The sequence below is a fragment of the Canis lupus genome, chromosome 2, assembly GCF_011100685.1.
Source record: "Canis lupus familiaris isolate Mischka breed German Shepherd chromosome 2, alternate assembly UU_Cfam_GSD_1.0, whole genome shotgun sequence".
Lineage (NCBI taxonomy): Eukaryota > Metazoa > Chordata > Mammalia > Carnivora > Canidae > Canis > Canis lupus.
The window spans coordinates 16,966,929-16,994,443 of record NC_049223.1 but is presented as its reverse complement, the minus strand read 5'-3'; the positions used below and the strand labels follow the sequence as shown (position 1 = coordinate 16,994,443).

Genomic DNA, 27,515 nt, shown 5'->3' with positions numbered 1-27,515 from the left:
AAAAAATTGATCAGCCTTCTTCTGAATTAGGCTAACAGACATCTGACATTGAAACTGATCTGCTCATCATGTCGTCACCCATCTTCTTTTGTGCAGATCATTGTTGAGTAGATAGGCATGGCACTGTCCACATGTTAGATGACTTACTCTTTTCTTTTAGAATCATTTCCAATGTACAACCCTTCATTCTATAATAACACTGGTCATCGTCTTTCCATGTTCATTGTTTTGGGGAAAATAACTCCACTTTCATTCTAATGGAAATCATAGGTCTCCTTGTATTACCATTTTCAATTGCTTTTGTTCTTATCAGACAGAATGAGATAACTAATCTTTCTAAAACACTCCAGAATGAAACCCAAGTCCACTGTAAGCTAAGGACAAATGACACCCTTCAATGATTAACACCATATGGTGGTGGTATACAGAGCTCAGTTGCTTTGACTCATTAGAATGTAGCTCAGGAAATATAAAGACTGGATAAGTGTTCAGAATCACTTAGTGACAATGTTATTATCAGTTCTTTTCTTTTTTGGTAAAATTACGATTTTGACTCATGTCAGCTTTAATACTGTGATATTTTAGCTTCTAATGTCTCTCTGCTGTCTCAATGATATGTCTGAGTTGGGACAAAATTCTCTCCTGGTAGGAGTGCTGTGTAGATGAGGAGTTGAGCCCCGAGCAGTGACCCTCTTCCCCCTGTCCTGCCCACCGCCCTCACAATTCATACCTTTCTGATTCCTAGTTTTCTTTTTTCTTTTGTAAATCTCTACAGGCATCTTTTTTATTGTTGACTTCCCAATACTCCTTGGTAATGGGCATTGTTTGATCCTTTTACCTTCTTGTTCTAGTTCTCTTATCAATGTCATGAAGGATCAGTTACATGATCTCTGATCTTAAAATTGTATTGTTTTATGAGATGATAATTATTATGTTTTGGTAAAACTTTTCTAAAAGATTTTATTTATTTGAGAGAGAGAGAGAAGAGAGAGAGCAAGCAGATGGGGGGGTGGAACAAAGGGAGAGGGACAAGCAGACGCCTCACTGACTGTGGAGCTCAACCAGGGCTTGATCTCATGACCCTGAGATCACGACCTGATCAGAAACCAAGAGTCAGACACTTAACCAACAGAGCCACATGGGTGCCCCATATTTTGGTGAAATGTCCAAGTTATGCTATTAAAATCGATGGCCATAACGTTTGTTACTTGAGCTCTTTGTTTTTTGTTCCTGAGAATTACTAACTAGTTTTGCAACTGTAGCTTTATATCTCTTGTTATTTTTTAGGCTCATTTATTGAGTAATTACTATGTTCTGGACACTAAACTAGACACTGGGGATGAAATAAATGTGACATTTTTCTGCTCTCTCACCTTATAGCATAAAGCTATAGTATTTTCAGCTGCCCTCCACAATTACAGTTTGAAAGTCTTTTGATCAGGTCAGTGGATTTCATTTGCAGCACATTTATCTTGACCTCACAAGATGGGCATAGTATTTTTTCTTTCCAAAATCTCTTTCTTCCAGTATTAGAAACTGCAAACCCCGAAACAAACCTGCTCTTCCACATCCTCCCTGGAGCTGGCATTTAGTTCCTACTGCTTTGCTGAGTTACAGGCTTCAACTGGTGGGAGCAATGAAATATGTGTCCTGTGCCCTTGACTTCTCCCATATCTTACCAGGAGTTTCACCTTCTCAAGTTCAGTGGCTTGATATTGTTGGCATTCAGTCAGCTTATAACTTAGTCTTGTCATCATCCACTTAGCACATGTGACCAACCTGGCACAGACCTTTAAGAAATCTCAAACCTGAAGACATTATTCCAAAAGCTTTATTTTAGAGAAAACACACATTTTGTATACAACACACATCACTGGTCAGCCTAGAAATCTTCTGTTCGTTTATTCCTCTTCTATTTATTGAGTACCTTCTGTGTACAATTACTATGTAAGTTACTTCCTATGTGAGTATTACTATGAAATTACTGCTGGAAGAACAGTGGGAAAGCCTGGTAAAAGTCCTGTATTAGCCTCCTATTGCTGCTGTAACAAAATTTCACATACTTAGTGACTTAAAATAATGCAGATTTAATTTCTTAGGGTTTCTGGAGGTGAAAAGACTAAAATAAGTGTGTAGGGTTAAAATCACAGGCGTTGGCAGGGCTGTGTTCCCTTCTGGGGGCTGAAGGAAGATCCATTCTTGTCTTCTCCAGCTTCTGGAGGCCACCTACATTCCATAGCTTCTGGCTCTGTGTTACTCTGAACCCTGTTTCCATGTCACGTTGGCTTTTCTGACTTGACCCTCCTGCACATTTCAGAATAGTCTTCCCATCTCAAGATCCTTAACTTAATCCATCTGCATGGTCTCTCTGCCATGTAAGATAAGGCATTTGTGGGCCTCGGGTGTTTAGGATGTGGACAATCCGTGGCAAGCCACTAGTCTGCTTCCATGATCTCTATCTTCTTCCTTTTCTAGTGAAATCGTGCTGGTAGTACATCTGAATCTGAGGTCTGTCAGGTTTACTTTTTCTGATGAACTGGCAATACACCACATCTGTTTATCTGCCTTACAATTTAAAATATGTTAGATCAGGTCTTAAGAGGAGAGCAGTTTTTCCAGGGATATCCATATCTAATAAAAACCTAGGTAGCTTAGTTAATGTTGTACGTGGTAGAAATCTATAGAAATATCACTGCCGTAAAACATCTTAATATTTCTTAAATGCTGACCTAAAAAAAATAATTAAAATGGGCAGAAAGACAAATCTAGGAGACCCAGAAATTTTCTGATCAGGAAAAGTCCATTTAGAAAAACTGCTTATTATCCTAAAGTAAACCAAATTAGGGGGTTTGGAGTGGGAAAACATCCACAGAGGGAACCTAGTTTGTCTCTCTCTCTTTCTCTTTTTTATAGCTTTTTGTTCATAAACACAGAGTAGCCAAGAAGATTTCTAACAACTAATTACTGTGGTGTAAACTTTATAAATAAAATAACTTTAGAAATCCCCAAAACATGAATGGTCCTGTAAACCAGTGATTTTTTTAAAGTTGTCCAACACATTGTTAGAAAAAACAAAACCAAAAACTGTGATTGAGTTCATGTAAGTATTCAAGACATGGCTTAAAATGTTCTTCCTGGGTATATTCATGTTGCTAACTATGGTTGCTAATAAGCCTGGGAACTTAGGGATCTGAGTGTGGACAAATGAGGAAAAGACATGAGCTTTTAACAAGAAGTACTTATATTTTGTGTTTTTATAATGAGCCAGAGGGATGATTTGTCAAAATGTCTTATGTTTTAACTTCACTAGCATCCAGGTAACCTTAAGATTTTATTTATTTATTTATTTATTTTTATTTCCTAGTGAAACAACAGTCAAGTCAGAAGAAGTTGATAAAGATGGGCAGCCTTTGCTGTTTCTCTCTGTGCCACCATTAAGATCAGGAGCTTGGGGCAGCTGTCACGTTTGCTGCTTATTGCCAAAGACAAGAAAGCTGAAGGAAGCACAGGCTTGTATCAAAGGTGATATTTATGCTCCAGTCTATGACTTGAACTTTTAGAAACATAATCATGGGGGAGGGGGAGTTGCAGTCTCTTGAAAAAAGTTCCGTGACCTAAAAGGCAAAAAGTCCTATGTTCGACTTTGTAAAAAATGTCATTCATTTTTCTTGGCTGAATGTCATGCTCATATCAAGTTTCCTACTTTAAACTGAAGGCCTAATACTTTACCACTAGCAAGCTTCTAGATTTCTAATTTTAGCATGTGGTTTAAAGAGAGGCTTCCTCACTTCTGGAAAGACCAGAGGCCTGTATCCTCTAAGGTCTACACAGGAGAGAAGACAGATTAGTGGGGCCTGCACCAAACTCCACCCTCTACCCTCAGGCCTGCTGTGACGGATGATGCTCGGTTTCCTCTAAAATGTATGCAGCAAAGATAGCCCAGAGTAATCTCACTTTCCATTGGTCTCAGTAATGTTCCTTTGTAGGTTGCATAGCTTTGTGGAGGGTAGTTACATTCACTCAATGGGAAACGTTTTCCTCTTCATTAAGGATGTAGATTTTCATTATTGTCTAAGCATCTAACATGGCGTAAAAGAATGTGACCAATTGCCTGGAGCAATTGTTTTCTGAATTTTTCTTATGAGTAGAAATACCTAACAGTACATATGGTGTCATATACAGGTTTTGCCTGTTGGAATCATGTGACTAGAAGGACTCAAGCATGAGGTGCCTGGTCTTGCCTCTAAATCATTCTTTGCTGTGTCTACTGCTATGACGTGGGAAGATGAACCTTTAAAAAAAATATTCTTTAGGATGTAAATCTTATGAGATGTCTGGGTGTCTCAGCGGTTAAGCGTCTGCCTTCAGCCCAGGGTGTGATCTTGGAGACCCGGGATCAGAGTCCCACATCGGGCTCCTTGCCTGCAGCCTCCTTCTCCCTCTGCCTCTGCCTGTGTCTCTGCCTCTCTCCCTATGACTCTAATGAATGAGTAAATAATAAAATATTTTTTAAAAAAAGATGTGAACCTTAGGACAGCAGCCTTTTCTTATCTCTTGCCTACTCTTCATTATTAGGCTATCTATCTATCTATACCTCATAGCTACCCTGCTGAGGAGGAATGAAATCTTAAGAGTAAAGTTGAATTCAAGGAGGTTGGTAATAGCATTAATTTCAACTTAGTGCATGAACTTAATACATAGACTGGCTGCTATATATCTAGGTTGGCTAAATGTGTATCCTTTGCTGCATTTTGTCCTTTCTGTAAGAGCTCTAGGTACAACTCTTAGTTTTGGGTCCAGATTCCATGGTGCAGGGCAATTTGGGGGGCAGGTTTGTGTCTTTCCCCAGAATTCATATATACCTTTTTCCATGAGTCTTAATGAGATGACTGCTGTAAGGATGATTGAGATGCTCAAAAAGTAGATGATTCCTAGATCTCTTTTCCCTGCCCCTCCCCTTGTGTGTTTTTTTCTAAGAAGCCCTAAGCCTTTTCTGCTATTTCCTGGTGCCAGAGTCCATCTCCCACTGCAGAGTTAATGCCATCACTGTGCTTCTCTCATTTCAATCAGGTGGAGCTTTCTGAACTAGTCCCATGGGCCTCCTTGTTCAAATACATATATATTTCATCTTATTTAAATTCCTCCTTTCCAAATATGGCTTTGCCCTCTTCTTCCTCACTTGCAACTACATGGTTCTTTGGCTTTCACCAAATTCTTTTAACCATCTCTAGAGTTTTAACCATCTCTAGAGTCTACTTTCACACCTATGTCAGCCTTGATCATGAATTAGTATTGGAGTTTTTCACTGTAACTTTGGTATGTGTGTGAGTACTGGCCAGATTTGTTTTTCCAACTTGAACATAAAAAGGCATTGAAAATATAAGCATTGGGATCCCTGGGTGGCGCAACGGTTTAGCGCCTGCCTTTGGCCCAGGGCGCGATCCTGGAGACCCGGGATCGAATCCCACGTCGGGCTCCCGGTGCGTGGAGCCTGCTTCTCCCTCTGCCTATGTCTCTGCCTCTCTCTCTCTCACTGTGTGTCTATCATAAATAAATAAATAAATAAATTAATTAAATAAATAAATAAATAAATATTAAAAAAAAGAATATTTCTTAAAAAAAGAAAATATAAGCATTTTGAGGGATCCCTGGGTGGCGCAGCGGTTTGGCACCTGCCTTTGGCCCAGGGCGCGATCCTGGAGACACAGGATCGAATCCCACGTCGGGCTCCCGGTGCATGGAGCCTGCTTCTCCCTCTGCCTGTGTCTCTGCCTCTCTCTCTCTCTCTCTCTCTCTCTTTCACTGTGTGCCTATCATAAATAAATTTAAAAAAATTTAAAAAAAGGAAAGAAAATATAAGCACTTTGAACAGGTGGAAAAGACTGGTGGTAGATCTTTAGACTGAGAAAACCATGCTGTTTTGGAAAGAAAGCATTTGTGAACACTAAGCCTCAGTGGTTACATACACACACACACACGTACACACACACAGTTCTAGTGATGATTCTTCTAAGGAGACCAGTATTTCTCTATCTTCAAATCAATTCTGGATACACTAATTGAATGACCATGCTGGACAATGCCCTACAGTCAATTAAAAAAAAAGAAAAAAAAAAAGAATGTCTTGTTCTTTGTCTTATTAGAGATATGATATAGATAGATGATACTGCAGTACAAGGTAGAGAATCTCAAGGAGTACAAGAAAGTTCCTAAATGCAGTAGAATCTGAGAAGTTGAGATTAATTCAAATTGGGTCCATGAGAGAAAGCTTAATGAAGGAAGCACATTTGGGTGGGCTTCAGAGGACTTGTTAGTCATTATTTTTCTTACAACAGAAGACAAGAGAATCATTTTTATTTATTTACTTGTTTGATCAGCTAACAGAGATCCTGTAACAAAAATCCTGGGTTTGGATTATAACACGGTGAAAGAAGACACATCCACAGTAAATATTCTTGATAAAATTACCAAAGATGAAGATCCTGAGAGTGAGATAAAGATGAAGGTTGGCATGCTGCTTAAGCAACTGGATCTGCACCTACTGAATCATTCTCTAAAACGTATTTCATTGTGAGTCTTTTAGAAAAAAGAAACCTCTAAAAGTTAGTTACAAAAAATGCTTTCAGAATTTTTTTAAACATACACAAATTATAGGAGTTGTTATTGATTTAACAGTAGATTTTAGGGTATTGCATGGATATTTCTAATTCTAAAATGTAAAGATTTACTGTTAGCTTTGCTAGAGCTTTCTTTCTTCTTTTTTTTTTTAAATATTTTATTTATTTATTTAGGATAGTCACAGAGAGAGAGAGAGAGAGGCAGAGACACAGGCAGAGGGAGAAGCAGGCTCCATGCACCGGGAGCCCGACGTGGGATTCGATCCCGGGTCTCCAGGATCGCGCCCTGGGCCAAAGGCAGGCGCCAAACCGCTGTGCCACCCAGGGATCCCTTGCTAGAGCTTTCTATGGGGTTTCACCTGATTCTGAGGACATGAAGTGACCTTGTTATTTTCACTCTCCTCAGACAATTAAATAGATGGTTAAATAGTAATGCAAATATCATGTAGACTTTGTAAGGTTTAAAACTTGTTCATTTTTGTAGTTTTTTTTCTAATATTATGCTATTACCACTAAGAAATGAAATGAATTTTTAAACGAGTTTATTTAATGTTGCATTAAATATGAATCACTGGTTTCTTGATGTCTTGACAGTGTTGTAAGGCTATAACACAGCTAAAACTGCAACATTTTTGTTGTTGTATAATTTGACTACAATTTTAATTATAAAAAGTGATATTCCTCCTCCCACCAGCCCCCCCCCCTTGCTAAAATGGTATATTTTCATCTGTTTTCTGGAGATTCTCTTTTAGAGTGTTAAAATGCATTTCTTATCATTCATTTCAGACAAATCTGTTTAAACCCAACAACTGTTAAGAACGATATAGAACTGCTGAAACATTTCTCAGGAAAAGGAGAACAAACTGTCTTGGAATCTATTGACTATACTTCAGGTTTCTATTATTCTCAGATTTGCTTTGTGTTATGTAAAATAATTATTATTTCCAAATGCTTCAATAGCTACATTAGGATTGAGTATTTGAAAAAAACTGTAATCATATTTATTTCTTTTTAAAGATAACATATTTTATTTTTCAGAGCTCCTTTTAATTGATCAATAATTGGTTTCAGATTATGAATTTTCAAATGGATGTCGAGCCCCACCTTGGAGACAAATTTATGGAGAAATTTGTTACGTGCTGATAAAACCCCATGATGTTGAAACTCTGTGTGTTACTTGTAGTACAGAAGGAGTATTTTTAAATGGCGTAAGTAATTTTTTAAGAACCATGTTGACTTTGGTGCTTGGCTCCATCTCTGTAAATGCAGGCATGTCTCCAGGACTGAATGCTGATGGCCACAGAAAATGCGATTCTGTTCTGTTGGGTTGAAGCAGATCCCTTTGCTATGTGTTTGCTGAGCAAATCCAAAACCATTTCAGAATGAGCCTCGGTGTTCCCCATTGCAGGTCATTAAATCAGTCTTCTAAGAAATGACCGTCAAAGGAACCCACGCCACTTTATAAAATGAAAACCTCTGTAACGATCAGTTCACTGATTGATTAATTAATTAATTAATTAATTAATTATACAAGTATTCGGGCAAATAAGAGGCGGCTGAGGTAACACAGAAGCAGTAACTATAGCTTTTGCCCTAAGCGTTGAGAGGACAAAGGGAAGGAATTAAAATGTGGGAGCTTGGAGGAAGCACCCCCAAGAAGCTGGGACCCATGTGTCTGGGGAGGGAGCACCACCAGGCTGTGCTGGTTCCTTAGGGTCTCAGAAGATGTCCTTGCAGAGCTGGGATTTAGACCTCTGAGGAGGGGACCCTGCTTACATTGGTTATGGTCCCTTGGGAGTTCAGAGGGGGGACTCCCACAGAGCTGGGATCCATATCTCTGAGGAATGGTCGCTTCCAGGCTATGCTGGAGCACAGGGGGTCTCATGAAACTGGCACCCAGATGTCAGAGGAGTACAATGCCCAGGAGCTGGTACCTCAGGAGCTCAGAGGAGAGGATCTTTGCAGAACCAGCAGAGCTGAGACCCAGACCTTGGAAGAGGGAGACCTGGTTGGTTTGTAATGGGATTCTAAGGAGTTGTAATGAGCCAGGTTCTGGGAACATAGGGAAAAAACCCTGGGAACTGGAACCAACTGTTGCTACTGGAAGCAGCTGCCACTGCCAGGGTTCACTGCTGGGGACAGGGGACCAGGAGCTGGGAGCAGTCCCTTTCTCCCTCCTCCAGCTTTACAGTCTTCCTTTTACTTGCTGCTAACTGAAGCTGACTGAAGCTGACAAGGGAGAAACACAGCATTCCAGATTCCCACCCCTGAGCACTAAGCAGGGTGGTGGCCTTCTGAATCTTCCACATGAACACATTTTATTTTTTGTCTCATACCTGTTCACTGAACTTACTAGGTGGTCAGCTTTCCCCTTGGCAACCCTGCCCTTGGTGTCTTCAATGTAATGTGGGGCCTCACAGGCAATATCTGCAGGGAGAACCTAAATCCTTAGTGGGGATTCCTCATCACAGGGGACTGTTGGGAGAATTGCTACCTCTTGGTTTGGATTGGCTTCAAAATGTAAGTGCCACTTTCTTGATGACCAGCAAGCATCTCATCTGACTTGCCTTATGGTGCATTTCTTCTCAGCATGATCTTCTCAGATTATATCTGCACAGAGGGGGGAGATGAGCTAAATATGACTTAGCCTTTGGTTTGTTTTGATACTCTAAGAAAGTGAAATTTCCAATCAGAAAATAAGAGACTTTGACCTTCTAGAGTGGGGCAAGGACACTTTGTTTCTATCAAGAGCTACTAATCTACATATACCTTTATTTGATATGGAAATATCTAAGTGTTCCTCTCAATTTCAAGAATGAAAGATAAGGAACATGATTCAATAATTACGACAAAATGCATGGCACGCCTGAGTTATATGGGTGTATATGATGTTTTGTGTATGTGTGTGGTTACGTATATATAAAAAGCACACTATGGGTTTTTATATATACATTTGGTTAAGGCAGAGCCAAATCTTTTCTATTAGGATAGGTGAGGAAAGGAAAGAGACAAAAAGAAAGAGGTATGGAGACAAAGGTTGGAGTGTCAGGTGCTTACATGGAGGTTGTAACTCTAGAAAATAATCCCATAGCAACCTCTTTACACACAGAACAAGAACAGAGTGTGACAAATGGAAACAAGCTTTTCTATGGTGGCATTCTAATCTTGGGACCTTTTATGACTTCATCAGATTCTCTTGAAGTCATAATGTTTTTTTGTGTGTGTGTGTTTTGTTTTTTTTGCATTAGAGGAGTGCAGAGGGAAGGAAGCTCTCCATTCTTTGCTAACTAGCAAAATGCCCTACATGCATATAGGAGGTACTCAGTAAAAGCATAATGGATGGATGATGGATGGGTGGATGAGTGGATGGACGGACAAATGGATAACTTTAAGAAGGAAGAATTCTGCCCATATTTTTGATGTATAAAAACTGCCACATGGATCCTCGAGAGAAGAAAACAATATGTGGCCTTGGGTTGTGATGTATTGATCAGGTTCAAATGCTACTACATTAATAATTGCACCAAACTTTTTCTTCCAAAGGGCAAAACAGAAGATGAGGGGGAAATTAATTATGAGAGAAAAAGTGAAATGTATAAAGACCTTGTCACATTTTTAAAAGAAAAATCGGCAAAATTTTCAGAAAATATGTCTAAACAGGTAAGTTTACAGAATCTTGAAATATCATAGCATAGTGTTACTTGACATGTTACCTTCTGTTGAGAATAATTCTATTTTTGGACCCTGTTTATAATTTTTAGAGAGTTTTTCACAATATATTACGTAAGAAATATTATAAGTGGAGTACTTCAAGGAAGTTTCTGAACCTCTTTAGGTAATAGGTGTAAAATATGTCAGATTGCTTTCTAAAAAAGCACTTTTCATCTTTCCTTTTGAATTTATAATGCTAAGAACAAAGCAGTCATCCCTGTTAATGAAGCCTAGATGTTTTGATTATTTTTATCTTTTCTGGGCATCCCATGATTACTAACTAGTTGGATTGTCTCAGTAAGTGTGTCAACTGCATATGCATAAGAACTGTACTTCCTCTGTGTCTTGCATGGTTTTTGAAATAGTTTTTGAGGTGGACAAAGGAATCAGTTAATACAGTTATTAAATCTTGATTGAAGCTGATGTGGGTAAGAAGCAATATGCAAGAAATACTAAAGTGATACACTTAAGCCCCAGGCTGATTCTCAAGATGATGTCAATTCCACAAATCCTACATCAGACAGTTTATCAGATCTGTTATTTTCCTTCTGACACTGCCACTTCCAGAGCACTCTATTTTCTTACTATTCTACTGCTGCTCTTGTCCTGAAACGTCTCTCTGTCATCATCCTGTGAGTTTTTTTCCCCTGGTGTTTGATCACCTATTTCCTGGACTCTAGTTTTTCCTTTGTTGTTGTTATAAAATACCTGTACAAAACATAAAATTTGTCATTTTAACTACTTCGAGTGTATCACTGAGTGGCATTAATTATGTGCAGCCATTACTACTGTCCATTTCCAAATCTTTTTCATCATCTCAAACTAAAACTCTTCCCATTAAGCAGTAACCTCCTCATGCCTACTTCCCCAGCTCCTAGGAACCTCTAATCTACTTTTTGGTTTCTCGATTTCTAATCAAATATAAATTTGCCTTTCCTAGGTATTTCAGAGAAGTGGAATCGTAAATTTGTACTTTGGTGCGTGGCTTATTACATTTAGCATAATATGTTCAAGGTCCATCCATGTTGTAGCATGTGTCGGAACTTCATTCCTTTTTGTGGCTGAATAATATTCCATTCGTGTATATAACCACATTTTGTTTATCAGTAAATCTATTGTTGGACACTTGGGTTGTTTCCACTTTTTGATTATGGTGAAAAATGCTATAAATATTGGCTTACAAGTAACTGAGTCCCTGTTTTAATTTTGGAGGTTACCTAGGAGTGGAATTTCTGTGTCATATGCTAATTCTGTATTTAACTTTTAGAGGAAGTACCAAACTGTACCTAGATTGAACCATTTTATGCTCCTGTAGAAGGATTCCAGCTTCTCCACATTACCACCAATACTTGTTATTTTCTGTGTGTGATTGTGTGTTTTTTTATGATAGATATCCTAGTAAGTATGAAGTATGGTATTCCATTATAGTTTGGATTTCCATTTCCCTAATAGTAATGTTTAGCATATTTCCATATTATTGGGAATTTGTATATTTATTTTAAGAAATGTCTATTCAAGTCCTTTGCCCATTAAAAAATGGGTAGTCTTTTGTTGTTGAGTTGTAGGAATTCTTTATATATTGTGACTATTAATCCCTTATCAGATAGAATATTTGCAGATATTTTCTCCCATTCTGTGGGTTGTCTTCACTCATCTTGATAGTGTTCTTTAATGCACAAACATTTTTAATTTTGATAAAGTCCAACAAATACATTTTTTCTTGCCTATATTTTTGGTATAAGAAACCATTGCCAAAGCCAAGGTAATGAAGATTTGTCCTGTTTTCATCTAATAATGTCATGGTGTTATCTCTGTAAGTCTTTGATTCATTTTGAGTTAAGTTTTGTATAGGGTGTAAGTAAAGTAATGTGCAATTTAATTCTTTTTGCATGTGGATATCCGGTTTTCCGGGCACCATTTGTTGAAGAGATTGTTCTTTCCCCATTGAAAGTTCTTGGTATCCTTGTTGAAAATCAATTTGCCATAGATGTAGAGGTTTATTTTTTGGACTCTTTATTATTTTTTGTCTGCCCTTATACAAGTTCCATACTATTTTGATTACTCTATCTTTGTGGTAGTTTTGAAATTGAGAAGTATGACTCCTCAAACTTTGTTCTTGTTTTTTAAAGACTGCTTTAGCTATTTAGGTTCCCTTGACTTTTAGGTTTGGTTTTACCATTTTTGCAAAAAAACAGCATTAGGCTTTTGATTGGGATTACATTGAATTTATAGATTGCTTTGTATAACATTGTTGTCTTAACAATATTATTTCTTCCAATCCATGAACATGGGGTGTCTTTCCATTTGTTTTTGTTTCCTTTAACTTTTTTTATCAGCAGTGTTTTAATAGTTTTCAGTGTCTTCTTTTGCCTCCTTGGTTAAATTTATTTCTAAGCATTATATTCTTTTGGATGCTATTGAATGGAATTGTTTCCTTAATTTCCTTTTTGATTGTTCACTGCTAATGAGGAGAAATGGAACTGTTTTTTTTTTTTTAGTGTTGAAATCAGATCTGGCTTTTGAATGTGAAATTCAAAATCACATCCTGCAACTTTACTGAATTCATTTATTAACTCATTTTTTTTTAATCTTTAGGTCTTTCTACATAAAAGATCATGTCATCTGCAAATAGTTTTACTTCTTTTCAATTTGTGTGTTTTTAAATTTCTTTTTCTTTTCTTTTTTTAAGATTTTATTTATTTAACAGAGAGAGAGAAAGAGCGAGCGAGCAGAAGCAGGGGGAGTAGCAGGCAGAGGGAGAGGGAGAGGCAGGCTTCCTAGCCTGCCTGGTGCCGCTTAGATTTCTTTTTCTTGTCTAATTACTATGGCTAGACCTTTTAGGATTTTGCACTGAATAGAAGCAGTGAACACTATCTCCATATTTATTCCTGATATTGGGGGAAAGCTTTCAGGCTTTCACCACTGAATGTGATATTTGCTGTAGGCTTTTCATATATGGTCTTTATTATGTTGAAGTTCCCTTCCATTTAGTTTTCCTTTTGTTGGTATATCCCATCATTTTGGTGGAGCTTCCTGAGTAAAAGAGGCATATAACAGGGAAAAAATTGAGGGTTAGCATATGAAAATATCTTTATTTTTCTCTCTGTTATTGTTTCTATAATGATAGTTCAAAAACAATTTTTACTTAGAATTTTAGAGGCATTTTTTTCCTATGTGGCCTGTTTTGACTTTTCCCATCTAACAAAGCCTTTAGGATCTCTTATTCCAGATGTTCTGTAATTTTAATGATGATATGGTTGGTGCTGGTTTTGTTTGTTTTTCATTAATGATGACATATGTCCTTCAAAACTAGAAAAATACTTTTTTTGGTATCACATCTTTAATCATTCCTTCTTCTCTGTTCTCTTTAGAAACTTACTAGTTGGGTGTTGGGCTTCTGAGATTGATCCTCTGATTTTCTTTTCTGTCACCCACCTGCAAATATTCTTTTATTTTCAAAACATTGTACATATCTTTAAAATTTAAGGTCTCATATTTTTAACGTTTTATTTCCAGGTGTATATCTCCACCGATCATATGCTTTCATTTCTCTTGGGGTAAAATCTAGGAATAAACAGCAAGATCATATGGTTGCATGGCTATGGTTTTCTTTTTTAATATTCCTCTAGCTATTTGGGGTCTTTTCTGATTCCACAGAGATCTTAAGATGATTTGTTCCAACTTTCTGAAGAAAGTCCATAGTATGTTGATAGGGATTGCATTAAGTGTGTAAATTGCCCTGGGTACCATTGACATTTTCCCAATATTCATTCTGCTAATCCATGAGCATGGTATATGTTTCCATCTCTTTGTGTCTTCCTCAATTTCCTTCAGAAGTGTTCTGTAGTTTTGAGGGTGGAAACCCTTTACCTCTTTGGTTATGTATATTCCTTGTTACCTTATGCTTTTGGGTGCAATTGTAATTGGGATTGACTCCTTCATTTCTCTTTCTTCAGTCTCATTGTTAGTGTATAGAAATGCCACTGTTTTCTGGGCATTGATTTTGTATCCTGCCACACTGCCAAATGGCTGTGAGTTCTAGCAGTCTTGGGGTGGAGTCTCTTGGGTTTTCTAGCTGCATTATGATGTCATCTGCAAAGAGGGAGAGTTTGACTTCCTCTTTGCCAGTTTGAATGTCTTTTATTTCTTTTTGTTGCCTGATTGCCGAGGCTAGGACTTCTGGTACTATGTTGAATAGCAATGGTGAGAGTGGACATCCCTGTCTTGTTCCTGATCTTAGGGGATAGGCTCCCAGTGTTTCCCCATTGAGAACGATATTTTCGTAGATGGCTTTTAAGATGCTGAGGAATGTTCCCTCTATCCCTACACTCTGAAGAGTTTTGATCAGGAATGGATGTTGTATTTTGTCAAATGCTTTCTCTGCATCTATTGGGAGGATCATGTGGTTCTTGGTTCTTTCTCTTGCTGATATGATGAATCACATTGATTGCTTTACAAGTGTTGAAGCAGCCTTGCATCCCGGGGATAAATCCCACTGGGTCATGGTGAATCATCTTCTTAATGTATTGTCGGATCCTGTTGGCTAGTATCTTGTTGAGAATTTTTGTGTCCGTGTTCATCAGGGTATTGGTCTATAATTCTCCTTTTTGGTGGGGTCTGTGTCTGGTTTTGCAATTAAGGTGATGCTGGCCTCATAGAATGACTTTGGAAGTACTCCATCCCTTTCTATCTTTCATAACAGCTTTAGTGGAATAGGTATGGTTTGTTCTTTAAACGTTTGATAGAATTCCCCTGGGAAGCCATCTGGCCCCGGACTTTTGTGTCTTGGTAGGTTTTTGATGACTGCTTCAGTTTCGTCCCTGGTTATTGGCCTGTTCAGGTTTTCTATGTCTTCCTGTTGCAGTTTTGTAGTTTGTGGTTTTCCAGGAATGCACCCATTTCTTCTCGATTGCCTAATTTATTGGCGTAAAGCTGCTCATACTAAGTTTTCAAAATCGTTTGTATTTCCTTGGTGTTGGTGGTGATCCCTCCTCTCTCTTTCATGATTTCATTTTATTTTATTTTATTTTATTTTTTAATTTTTATTTATTTACTTATGATAGAGAGAGAGAGAGAGAGAGAGAGAGAGAGAGAGAGAGGCAGAGACACAGGCAGAGGGAGAAGCAGGCTCCATGCACCTGGAGCCGGAGGTGGGATTTATTCAGTAAAGATACAGAGAAAGCTCTTAGGAGTGGGAGGGGTCCCAGCAGGGTTGCCCTCAATGAATGTTCTTATTCTTCCCTTCTGAAAGCTTACTATACTTTTTGAAGCATTTCATACCTATATCTAAAATCTTTTGCTATTATTTAAACATAATTTCAAGAAAAGTTTTTCTACCTACTTTGCCATTTCATTCAACCATTTTTTCCTACCAATGAAATTTCCAAGCGTTTGTTATCTAAATGAAGCAGCAGCTACCACAGTGTTCTGTTTATACTCAACATGATGTACCCCGAAGTTTCTTATCATGCCAAGTATCTTATTTTAAGTCTAAAAAACTTTCTGCCATTAGTTACAGTTTAAATGTATAGCAAATGTACTTATTAAAGAATTTGTTTCAATAGTTTTACTGTCCTTTTATCCTGGTGGAAATACAAAGTAGAGTTAGGTGTTTTGTTATTTCCTTGTTGAAATGTACTTATAAGTCAGTCTTCTTGTCTGTGAAAATATTTACTCTGGCCTTCCATGTTCAGTTAGAGTTAATGGCCAAATGAAGATGAAAAGGTGCACTTAATTGAGATAGCATAGATGAGGTTTTTAAATGTGTTGGTTTTCAATACAGGCTTTTCTTATTTGTATGTCTGATTGTGATTAAAGTAGAGCATTTGAATATTTTCTTAGAAAAGGATTTGGAAATCTTTATGCAACTCATTATTATGTTAATTTTAACAGAGTATTTCTGCAAGACTTCCAAAGAAATCTGTTGATTGTTTACCTGGAGCTGCAGATCAACAAGGGCAAAGTATATTCAGTGAACAAGTAGAAGGTAAGAATTGTATTTTATAAAAAGTCATTTGACAGAATGTTGATTTAAAACAGAAATTCTCATGTATCCTAATTTCCAAAGAAAATCACCTATTACATGCATAGAAAGGAGAAAGATGAGAAAAGGAGGGGAGTTCTATATTTTATCAGGTGTCAGCTGCAGATTAAATTGAGAGTACGGCTAAAGGAGCTAAATTACTGGTTCCATTTCCAGGTATTCCAAGACCTAAGGAATGCCTGGAAATAGTTGGAAAAGAGCAAAGAGGGAATGATGAGAATGACTGAGAGTACAGGGAGTAAATGGAGGAAAATAAGCAATGCTTTATAGTGGAAGGTGGTCAAATGAAAGAATTTTTTTAGGAGGAAGAGCAGGGTATCCCTGGGTAGTTTAGTGGTTTGGTGCCTGCCTTCATCCCAGGGCATGATCCTGGAGTCCCGGGATCAAGTCCCACATCAGGTTCCCTGCATGGAGCCTGCTTCTCCCTCTGCCTGTGTCTCTGCCTCTCTCTGTCTCTCTCTGTCTCTCTCTCTCTCTCTGTGTGTCTCTCTGTGTCTCTCATGAATAAATAAATAAAATCTTTAAAAAAATAAGAGGAGCAAATTATTTGAAATGTGGGGATATCAGGTGAGCTTCCAGTACCAAAACTTGTCAGAGTAGTATACCAAAATTTTCCCACTCTTAACAGTTTTTCTCGCTGTTGGGAAGACATTATGGATTGACCAAGCTGATTATGCAGAGCTATGTCCTAGTCAGCTATAAATGTATGTATGTTAGGGGTGCCTGGGTGGCTCAGTGAATTGAAGGTCTGCTTTTACCTTGGGCCATGATCCCCGGGACCTGGGATGGAGCTGTGCTGAGCTGGGAGCCTGCTTTTCCCTCTCCCTTTGTCTGCTGCTCTGCCTGCTTGTGCACGCTCTCTCTGTGTCAAATAAATGAAAACATCTTTTAAATAAATAAATGTGTACCTCAATGTCATATAAAATGGTGGTACTTCATAAGTTAGTATTATTTCGTGCAAAAAAAAAAAAGAATTGGAAGGAAAAAGAGAGCAGGGTCAGTTAGGTGGAGATCAAGGAAGCTTTATCCCTGATAAAAAGTCCGTTAGAACATTTATGACTTTTAATATGTCTTCACTTTCAGAATTGATAGTGATGAACTTGAGGCTTGATCCTAGAAGGTTAAGGTAAAGTAATACAGCGGCAGCGTTCAGTATGACCCAGGATTTCTCAAATTGTAGGGAATCACCCGAGACCTTGTTAAAAATGCAAGGTCTGGAACATCAGGTCTGGAATCTGCATTTTGACCTCTCAGGTGATGCCAGTGTCTGTGGTCCTTGGGTCATGTGCTCAGTAGCATGGGTATAGACTTTCCTGTAGAGAAATCTGGAAGAGCTGTTGGATAGTAGTTCAAGACATAACAAGGTCAAGAAAAAGCATTATTTTGTTTTTATTTCTGAACATGTTTATAACCAGAGGGGAGCAGGAGGTACAGAAATAGAAGGCATAGATGTAAGATACTATTGCTAAACAAAGAGGAAAGAAGTGGTGGAGAAAATCCATAAAACGGTTGTAAAAGCAAAAAAAAATCAAGACCATAGATCATGAATTACTTTTTAAAAAGATTTATTTATTTATGTTAGAGAGTGAGCGAGCAGGGAGGGGGCAAAGGGAGAGGGAGAGAGAGTCCTTAAGCAGACTCCCTGCTGAGTGAGGAGCCCACCATGGGACTTAATCCCAGGACACTGAGATCATAACCTGAGCTGAAATCAAGAGCTAGACTCACAACTGACTGCGGCCACCCAGGTGCCCCCAGAAATTACTTTTGAAGACAGGGGATAGTGAAGGGAAAGAGGGAAAAATGAAAGAAGTCTTAGCTAGGAAATTTTGGAGTTGGTGAGGAAATTCTAGAGAATTCACTTTTTTTTATGACAGACATAGAGAGAGGCAGAGACACAGGCAGAGGGAGAAGCAGGCTCCATACAGGGATCCCAACGTGGGGCCGGATCCTGGGTCTCCAGCATCACACCCTGGGCCGATGGTGGCACCAACCCTTGGTCCACCGGGGCTGCCCGAGAACTCACTTTTTAGATACCTTGAGTTTATTTCTACTGAAACAGATTAGATCACAGCTGCTCCACAAAGAATACTGAGAGCAAATGGAGTGCTAGACTTGGGATAAAACATAGCCACCATTCATCTTCCTCAAATCTATTGGACCTCAAAGATATATGTTGCTTCGATATTCATTATTCAAATGAGACTAATTTGAATATGGAAGCATGGGTGTTCTTTTTTTCAGATAGCTCATTTTGGGGGATGATAGCTGTTTGAAAGAAACCTTTTCAAGACTGACATAGTCTACCAAATCAAACTAATTTTGGAAAATAAAGAAATCATAGGGTCCATTCCTTAAATGCTAAAATTGTTACTATCAATAAATATGACACTGATTTTGAAATACAAAAGATTTTTAGTATCTAAAAATTCGGTGGCAATTAAATTGATTTTTTTTTTCAGTTTGGTAGTCATGGTTCCATATTGAAAGCTTATTATACATTATTTCTTAGATGTGTTTTATATACCTTCTTGCGTGCATGGGTCAAGAAATGTTAACATGGCTAAACTAGAGGATACAAGAAATGTAGGCATACCAGTGGCCCACATGGGTATAGACAAAAACGAATACTTTTATTGACTATTATCCTACAAGTATATCCAGGCTGATCAATTCATAACACTGTTTTTGGTGACAAATAAATTACGCATTCAATAAATTATGCATTCATCATAACTGCGTACTGCCTAAATTACGGGACAAATTGAAGAACATGGCAAATACTTGTAGTAGAATGGTATCGATGATTCTGCTGTGCTGCAATCAGGATGTGCTGTTGCCTTCAGCTTTCACGTTTATCCTCTCAGAGTCCTCATTTGTTCCTCTGATTAAAGATTGCTTTTCTCCCCCATCAATCAGCATGTTCACGTTGGTATATGTGCAACATTTAGTGATTTCTGTTTTAGTTATTTCATTTGAAACATCATCTTACTTTTGGAATCCTAACTGCATGTTATGTTGAACATATATTTCTATTTTTTATAGTATTTATAATGGGTTCCTATTTCTGTCTTGTTGCTGTCTTAATCCACCTTCCTGTCTCTAGAATCAAGACCAAAGCCTAATGTAATCACTTTCAAAGCCAAGCATGAGGATTCAGCTTAATCCTAACTGCATGAATGTATAGTTGGCTTTCATATTTACGTATAATTAACTACATGTCCCTTTTGTGTTTTAGATTCTCCTGGAAAAGATCTTCTTCACTGGGAGGTATAGCTTTTGTATTTTTATTTTGAATTTTTAACTACAGATTGTATGAAATGCACATTGTTTTAATCATATTGTTTCAATACCCATCCAGTCTACCACTAAAGTGAAAGATTCTGTTCCTAATGAAGCAGTCACAACGAGTGATAAACAAACACCCAGATCAGGTAAATTTTACAGTACAAATATACCTGTGGAAAGATGTGCACTAAACTGTTGAAATGCCCATCGTCTTCTTATACCAAATTCTTCTTTGTGTGTGTGTGTGTGTGTGTGTGTGTGTGTGTGTATGTGAGACAAATTTAATCGAAGGATGTGACATAAATAAGGTAGATGTCATTGCTGATATCCACGTTTGAACAAAAGATATTTACAAGCATAAGAAAAAGAGATTTTAAAAATGTAAGCTTTAGTTCAGGTTTCTACTTTTAAGTTTTGAAATCCTAATGTCCCTGGTTTGGAATTCCTTTACTTGTAAGGGGTTCCCAGAAGTTAATTATTAGACTCTAAGATTTTTCTGGTGTTCACCATACTTATTTGAATTCTGACTTTTACCCAGAGTAAAGCTTCACTTGCTAACATGTCAGTTGTGTTAAATGAAGTTAAAACTTCATTTCATCTTTGTGTTGTTATATTGATCATTTTAAGCCAAACACTTGTTCTGATTGTGTGTGTGTGTGTGTGGTGACTTTGATTATTAGAAATGTGGGACGGAATTAGTTGTATCTTAATATTTGGTAGACACAATCTTTTAAAAAAGTAATTCTGAACCCTTTCGGCCTAGGGTCCTTTTTTACTATTTAAAAATTATTGAGCATTCCAAAGAACGTCTGCTTAAGTGGGTTATATCTGTTGATATTTACAATCTTAGAAATTAAAACATTTAAAACACAAGGATACACAATCTCATGTTGTTAGCCATTAGAGCTGTGATCCACTGATCATGCGAGTTGCGATGCTATCACATATTTTATCTTTAGAAAACTTTATTGTACACTTAATAAGAAAATGAGAGTGAAAATGTCAAATAGCATTTAGTATGCTTGTGAAGATAGTTTTCACCTCTTGGATTTCGTGAATCGATGGATCTTGGGACTCTGGGGATTCTCAGATGACATGGGAGAACTGATTTAAACCATGTACAGGGTTCATGGATGCAAAATGATAAAGGGGCCCTTGTGATGAAATGGGCATTAAAGTTTCATTTCTGCATTTCTTGCTTTTTTGTTTCCCTTGTCTTAAAAGGTTTAAATCAGACCAATCTTGTTTACAAAGGGACAATAGTTTTGTTATATATTCATTTTCTGTTTCATGGCTGTTTCATGGCATTTTCTGTTTCTGTTTTTGGATCTCAGTGTGGACTGAGACTTATTTTGTTTTTACATGGAAAGGATTATATTACCCAAGTCTTTGATTTCTCATATAAATATGATATTTGTCCAAAAATTAAATTCTGAGGATGTTGGTGCATTGAGGAGAGACCATCTCATTATTATTAAAGTAGTACCATTCATCACAAGTTTTTTAAATCTCACGTCTTTAGAACACAAAATGCATATTTAAACATAAAATAAATGATTAGACATCAGTTTTGTTACTAAAAACATTCAGACCTTGAAGACTCTTAATTATTAATGGACAGAGCTTTTATGGAATATAGAATATGTAATAGAGCTTGGTGAGTGAATTAAACTGTGTAATAACAGAGAATAAAAAAGAAAATGAGAGAGAGTTAAATTCATCTGTGTGAATGCCAAGTATAGGACATATAAAATATAATTAGCTACGAATGAGTAGTAAGTAGTGTGTCTGGGAGAAGAGCAGGCCTTGTGGCTGTTTCTCTAACAAAAGAATTTGTACAGATTTGTTAAGTTTGTATTGTTGTTTACATTCTAATAAAGGAAACTTTGTTTTCAGATTTTTCTGATTGTGATTCTAGTTTGTCCCTCAGTAATGAGACTTGTCAAAGAACTGGGGATTTGAAAGTTGATAATAAATGCCCATTTGTATCACAACCAATGATCAAAAATGAGTCAGCATCCACAGAATTTGGACAGATGACCTTAATAGATAAAATATTAATATTGGAGCTATGTTTCAGTTAGAGAATTCTATGCTCCATGGCCTGTGTGAATCACTGCTACTAGAAAACAGAGCAAAAAAGGTAAAGAATCAGAGAGAGTTCAGTGTCCTCATGATTTCACCATAGTTCTGATTTTTCAAAAATAATTTTGTGGTAAAATTTACTTTGTGTTTACTCCTTTCATGCAACCTACCACCAAACAGAGCATCTTTCAGCAAGACATTTTTGCATTCTTCCTCTAACCAAAGCCACATATAAATAAGAAAGAGAATTAGGAGGAAATAATTTCTTTTAGGCTCGTATTCAGCTTTCACTTGAGAGTGGGTAGCGGGATTAGATTTAGAATTTGGGGACCAGTTGGGAAAACTAGGTAGAGATGTAAAGATTGTTTACTCACGACGTAGTTTCTTAGCTTTATTTTTATAGCTCTAAATTCATAAGTATTGGTCACACTATATTCACTGTAACAAACAAAAGCACCTTCCCAAACAGAATATTAAGATATTTCCTATATTCTCTATGACTTTATTTTGGAGTTGACTTTCCCAGCAGTAATTGGAATCATTGAGAATTTACTACATAGTGTCCTCTTCTCAGCTGTGTAGGCATAGTCCATCTCCTTGTTTGATTATTTTTATTTTACTTTTTTAGAGAGTGTCAGAAAGTAAGGAGGGAGGGATGGGCAGAAGGAGAAAGAGAATCCCAAGCAGGATCCACACTCAGCACGGAGCCCACTGCGGGACTCAGTCTCTCACAACCCTGAGATCATGACCCAAGCTGAAATCAAGAGTTGGATACTTAACTGGCTGAACAACCCAGGTGCTGTTTTATTATTTTAAATGAGTAAAGAGTTCCCAAGGAATATTGGTTTTAAGTATCAAATATCATTTAAAAAGAATATATGGAAAGTCAGTTCTAATTCTACTAAGATTTTCAGTTGATTAACCACATCTAACATGTGTTCTACTTAATGTATCAGTTAATCCAGTGTCCTTTATCAGTCATATGATCACGTCTGTACTAACATATCGTATAATATTTTTTCACCCCTGTAGTTTTGTTATTTTCTTTCTTCTAGAATTAACTCATTTTCTAAAGATTTTCAGTTATCTCCAGGAGTAGTGAGTATAGGCTGTAAATCCAAGTGTATTGATCTATACAAGTGATTTGTTTGCTGTTACTTCTTTGTGAGCTTGGTAGATCCAAGAAACAGGACTTTAAAAAGAAAACGCCTATAGGCTCCTGTACCGCAGGAAAATGTGAAACAAAAACGATTACAAAATACATGCAAGCAACATAAAACAGTTCATGTAAAATATATCTCTTTTCCCTTGATGCCAAGATTGTTGTTGATTCACTTAATACAGATTTATTCTGTACTGAGCCCTGATGATTTTATATTCTGAATATTTCTGGAACCATTCTGTCAGTTCAGGTGTGTATCATCTTTGTTTTGCATTACACTTTCTAATTCATCTCCTGTCTTTGATCACAGTACCCCTCACACTCATCCCTCCCCACAGTTTTTAGAGTGATCTGTCTCAAATGCATATACGACTGTGAACCACTGTTGAAAACATATTTATGTCCAGGCATCTTAAAATTACATACAAAGCTTTCATAATCTTGACTTCTGCCTAAGTCTTCATCTTTAGCCCTTTATACCGTCTGCCCTTATCTCTGGTATCCTGAACTGCTAGTGATGTCTTCCTCTGTAATCTCTCTATTTTAGACAAATATTTACCCTGTTGTGTGCTTCTCTCCCTTGTCTTACTACAGCCTTGCATGCTCTCCCCATTTTCTGTAGATACGTGCTTCTTTAAACCCGGTCCCGTATCTATCACTTAGTGGGAACTCAGTAAGTAGTACTAAGTAACATAAAGACTGTTTACTTTTATAAGTAACATGAAGTTACTTTTATAAGTAACATGAAGACTGAAAGATGATTTAAGAGATTGTCCCCTACAGGGATGCCTGGGCGGTTCATTCGGTTGAGTCTCCAACTCTTGATTTCAGTTCCAGTCATATCTCAGACTTGTGAGATGGAGCCCCAGGTGGAGCTCAGCACTGGGGGTGGAGCCCGCTCAAGATTCTCTCTCTCTCTCTCTCTCTCTCTCTCTCTCTCTCTCTCATCGAGATTGTCCCCTACAGTGTAGGAGCAAAAGAACTAGACACATAAAGAAGTAGTTTACAGTTCAGGTGGTGAAGGTGCACTAGAAAAAGCTGTAAGGTATTAAGGTAACCCCAAAGAAAGAGATGCATTTTTATCTGAGAAAGGATAGCCATAATCAAGGATGACTTTACACAGCAGTCTGAGTCCTAAAAGATGCAAGGAAATTTGTCAAGTAGTAGAGGAAAATAATTTCAGAAACGTTTACTTATTGGGCACATACACCCATAGGATGTATGTCCAGTGTATCCCAGAGGATATACACTGATAAAGACATGAAAAGTACTAATAATTTTGGAAATGATGAATAACGTTGTGGTTGAAGCTTCAGGTGTTGTTTAAGAGGTACTGTTACAAAGTAGAGAATAATCTCTTGTGATTTTATATGTTTCTACTGGATTTTAAACTTTTGTTTCTGATTGTTTTGTTCATGGATGTTAGTGGATGAATTTGTGAATGAATCTTGGAGATGTTTGTGTGCCTTTAACCTGGTGACGTTTAGTATTTCTCAAATGGTTTGTTGAAATTTTAGATAATTAGAAGTATTTCTTAAATATTCAGCTAAAGATGAATTTAAACTCTTCAGTGATAAATGATATTTTCTATTTTTATAGAGGTAATAGCTTTTATCTAACCATTCTAAGTAGTCCATTTTAACTAAATATATAGATTTGTCATCAGAACCAGACTTAGAAGTGGCATCACAGCAAAAGCAAGAGCAAGAAAGGCCTGATAAAAGTGAAAATAACCACCCCCAGGTATGTAAAGCTTTAAATTTAAATTTCTGGTTTTATATTGTTTTCCCTGCTTTTCTAATATTACATGTTTCAAGTGAAACTCTTTGAGTCGATATATTGAAGTCAATAGAGTGTAATTTAATATTTAGTTTTTATAAAATTTTACGAGTTACAAAACTTAAAATGCTATGATTTCTAGTAACTAAGTTTAGCTAAACTTCATCCTTGGAATTTAGGCAAAAAAAAATCTTTTGAGACAAAAATAATTCTAAATATTCTTTGCTTCTTCTATTTTTGTAACTTCTTTACATGATAAAGAAGGTAGCATCAAATATTGAGTCATGTTTAAGCAGTTGAGATTATGAGCAGTATAACAATGATGACTACTGACTTAGACTCATGTACAAGGAGTGATTATTCTCAGTGGTTCAAAGTGTCTAGTTCTCTATTTCCAGTTACAAATGCCAAGATTAAAGATTTATTCTGCTTTGTGATCTCTGTGTAGTTGACTTGAGAGAATGGGGTCGTGAAATCAGCACGATCGCCTATGTAGAATCACACCTTCCAGGATGGGACCTTTGTAGCTGGATTATAAACAATAACTCTTTCAGTTATTTCAGCACAGGAAATCCATATTATTAATATTTTTCTTATCCACTCTCAGTGGACATTACCATATATTAGAGCTGGATACAAGCAGATAATCTATAGCGATGTCTAACACTATCATAGTATATAATTTAAATTAAAATATAGGAATTTATTTTTCTTTGATGTTAATTGATATTTGCCCCCCAAAAATGTAGTTTGCCTATTATCTAGGTTTCAAACTTGTAAAAACTCCTGAAATGCATTGTCGGGGCTCACTCTTTAAGATACAAGGGAATAAAGTGTTTTTAAGTTTGTAACATTAAAAATCATCTGATTCATTTTTTGGTAGATGTAACTGTATTGAATTGTTTAGTTAAGAAAAACCTGACAAAATATAAGTGAATGGATTTATGCTTTTCTTCTGTCCTCACTTCTTAGTTATAATCCAGTGACTTAGGAACAGCTAATAACTAAATTTTAATTATTTTCTATTTTTCTTTGTCCGTATTTGATTACCTAAGGATAAAGTTATTTTACAAACATGTATCCTGGCTGAAAAGACATCTGAAAGCCAAACCAATCAAATTAACATTCCACTTGTGCAACTGCAAAATATGGCTCGAGAACCAGAAATGAATATGGAATGTGATAGACAGGGTGATAGATCTGTACATTCAGAACATCCTCGTGTGCACAAGAAGTATGAGGAGATACAGATGAAACAAGGCAAATTAGATTGGAAAAATAATGTGAAACGCATGAGCAGAGAGTTAAAGAAGAAGATTGGTAAAACTTGTGAAAAGTACCAAATTATTACTCATCCTAAGTTAGAACCACTACGTGGTAATTCTAAAGAAGCAGACGTAAAGGAAATACCTCCTAATGTGACAAAAGTTACACTTGATTGTGAGGAAAAGGATGAATTGGGAGTGTCTGTCTCTGTAGTACCTCAGGCCTTTCCTGAACAAAAAGAGCCTAGTCTCGAAAATGCTATTCTCTCTCATTCATACTCTGGGTCCCCAGACTATGCTTGCCAGTCATCTTCTAAGCTTTCTTCCCATGAAAATGATAACAAACCAGGTGAGCATGTTTTTAACAAAAATGAGAGTCTTGATAGCGATCCAGAAAATAAAAAAGTAAGGAACCCACTAGTTACATTTGAAGTGAAAGAAGACCAAGAGTTTGACATGCAGATGGCCAAAAGTTTGAACCAAAATACCACCAATAGTAAATTAGACACTGGATATATCCCTCCGTATAGTGACCCAGAAAGCCTTTTTGATTTGCGGCTTGCCCACTCCAATGTGGCGAAACAAATGATTCAGAAGAAAAGGCATGATACTTCTGCTATTACGAACACTTACAAGAAAACAAAACCAATACAAGACTCTTTCCAGAAGCCATTAGATGCAGATAATGACAGTACTAATAACTATAAAAGTACGGAACCTGCATTAGAAAATGTGAGTTCTTCACCACGTCCTTTCAGAACATCAAAAGTATATCAAAAAGAAGAATTACAGCAAGATATGCAAAATCTGCAAAGGTTTAAGAATGAGAAAGGCATGTTACAAGTAGAACTCCTGGCTTTGGAAAAAGAGAAAGTTGAACTTCAAAAAGAGGTAGAGAGATTCACTTTGCTGCTGCTCTTTTGATTTTTTTGTCTTTGTCATATCTGAGCCATTTTGATTTTCCACTTAAGAAAAAAGCTCATGTATAAAATGGGGTCATCTGAATATATAATTGTGTTCAGAAATAATATTATTTCTGCTATCTAAATGATAGGAATGCAGGAAAACATAAGATTTGTGTTCCTTAAGTTTCTTTCAGTTTCCCAAGTGGCGTGTGAACTGGGAAGCTCTTTTCGCTATGACCCTGTGACCTCATGAACCAGAGTAACCGTAGAGAAAATTGCTTTAAAAATGCGATTATCTTGGGGTGCCTGGGGGGCACGGTCAGTTGAGAGTCCTAGTCTTGTTTTGGGCTTGGGTTGTGATGTCAGGGTTGTGAAGAGGAGCCCCACGTCAGGCTCTGTGCTCAGCATGGAGTCTGCTTGAGTTTCTCTCTCCCGCTGTGCCTCTCTCATGCTATCAGTCTTGTTCTCTAAAATACATAGATCTTTAAAAAATATATCATAATATCTAGGATTTTTATCTATTGGCTTAAATATAAGTTGCACTTCTATAAACAATAAAATGGAAAAGAAGTTGGGATGCCTGGGTGGGTGGCTCACCTGTTGAGTGTCTGCCTTTGGCTCAGGGTATGATCCCGGGATCTGGGATTGAGTCCCACATCGGGT

The 27,515-nt window shown here is 37.1% G+C and overlaps 1 protein-coding gene across 12 annotated transcripts in view; it reads left to right on the top strand.

Moving 5' to 3' along the window:
- The window catches only part of LOC119869194 (coiled-coil domain-containing protein 144B-like), a 155,104-nt gene that overhangs the window by 76,354 nt on the left and 51,235 nt on the right, over positions 1 to 27,515 (top strand). For 11 of the 12 annotated variants that reach the window (XM_038529935.1, XM_038529933.1, XM_038529934.1 and 8 more), the window contains 2 exons: positions 24,558 to 24,646; positions 25,738 to 26,838. In XM_038529935.1, the coding sequence (XP_038385863.1) occupies positions 24,558 to 24,646; positions 25,738 to 26,838 (1,190 nt within the window). Of the gene's footprint in view, positions 1 to 8,909; positions 9,138 to 10,160; positions 10,278 to 16,220; positions 16,315 to 19,606; positions 19,639 to 19,729; positions 19,803 to 24,557; positions 24,647 to 25,737; positions 26,839 to 27,515 lie in introns of those variants that run through there. The other variant, XM_038529939.1, reaches the window with a different exon arrangement.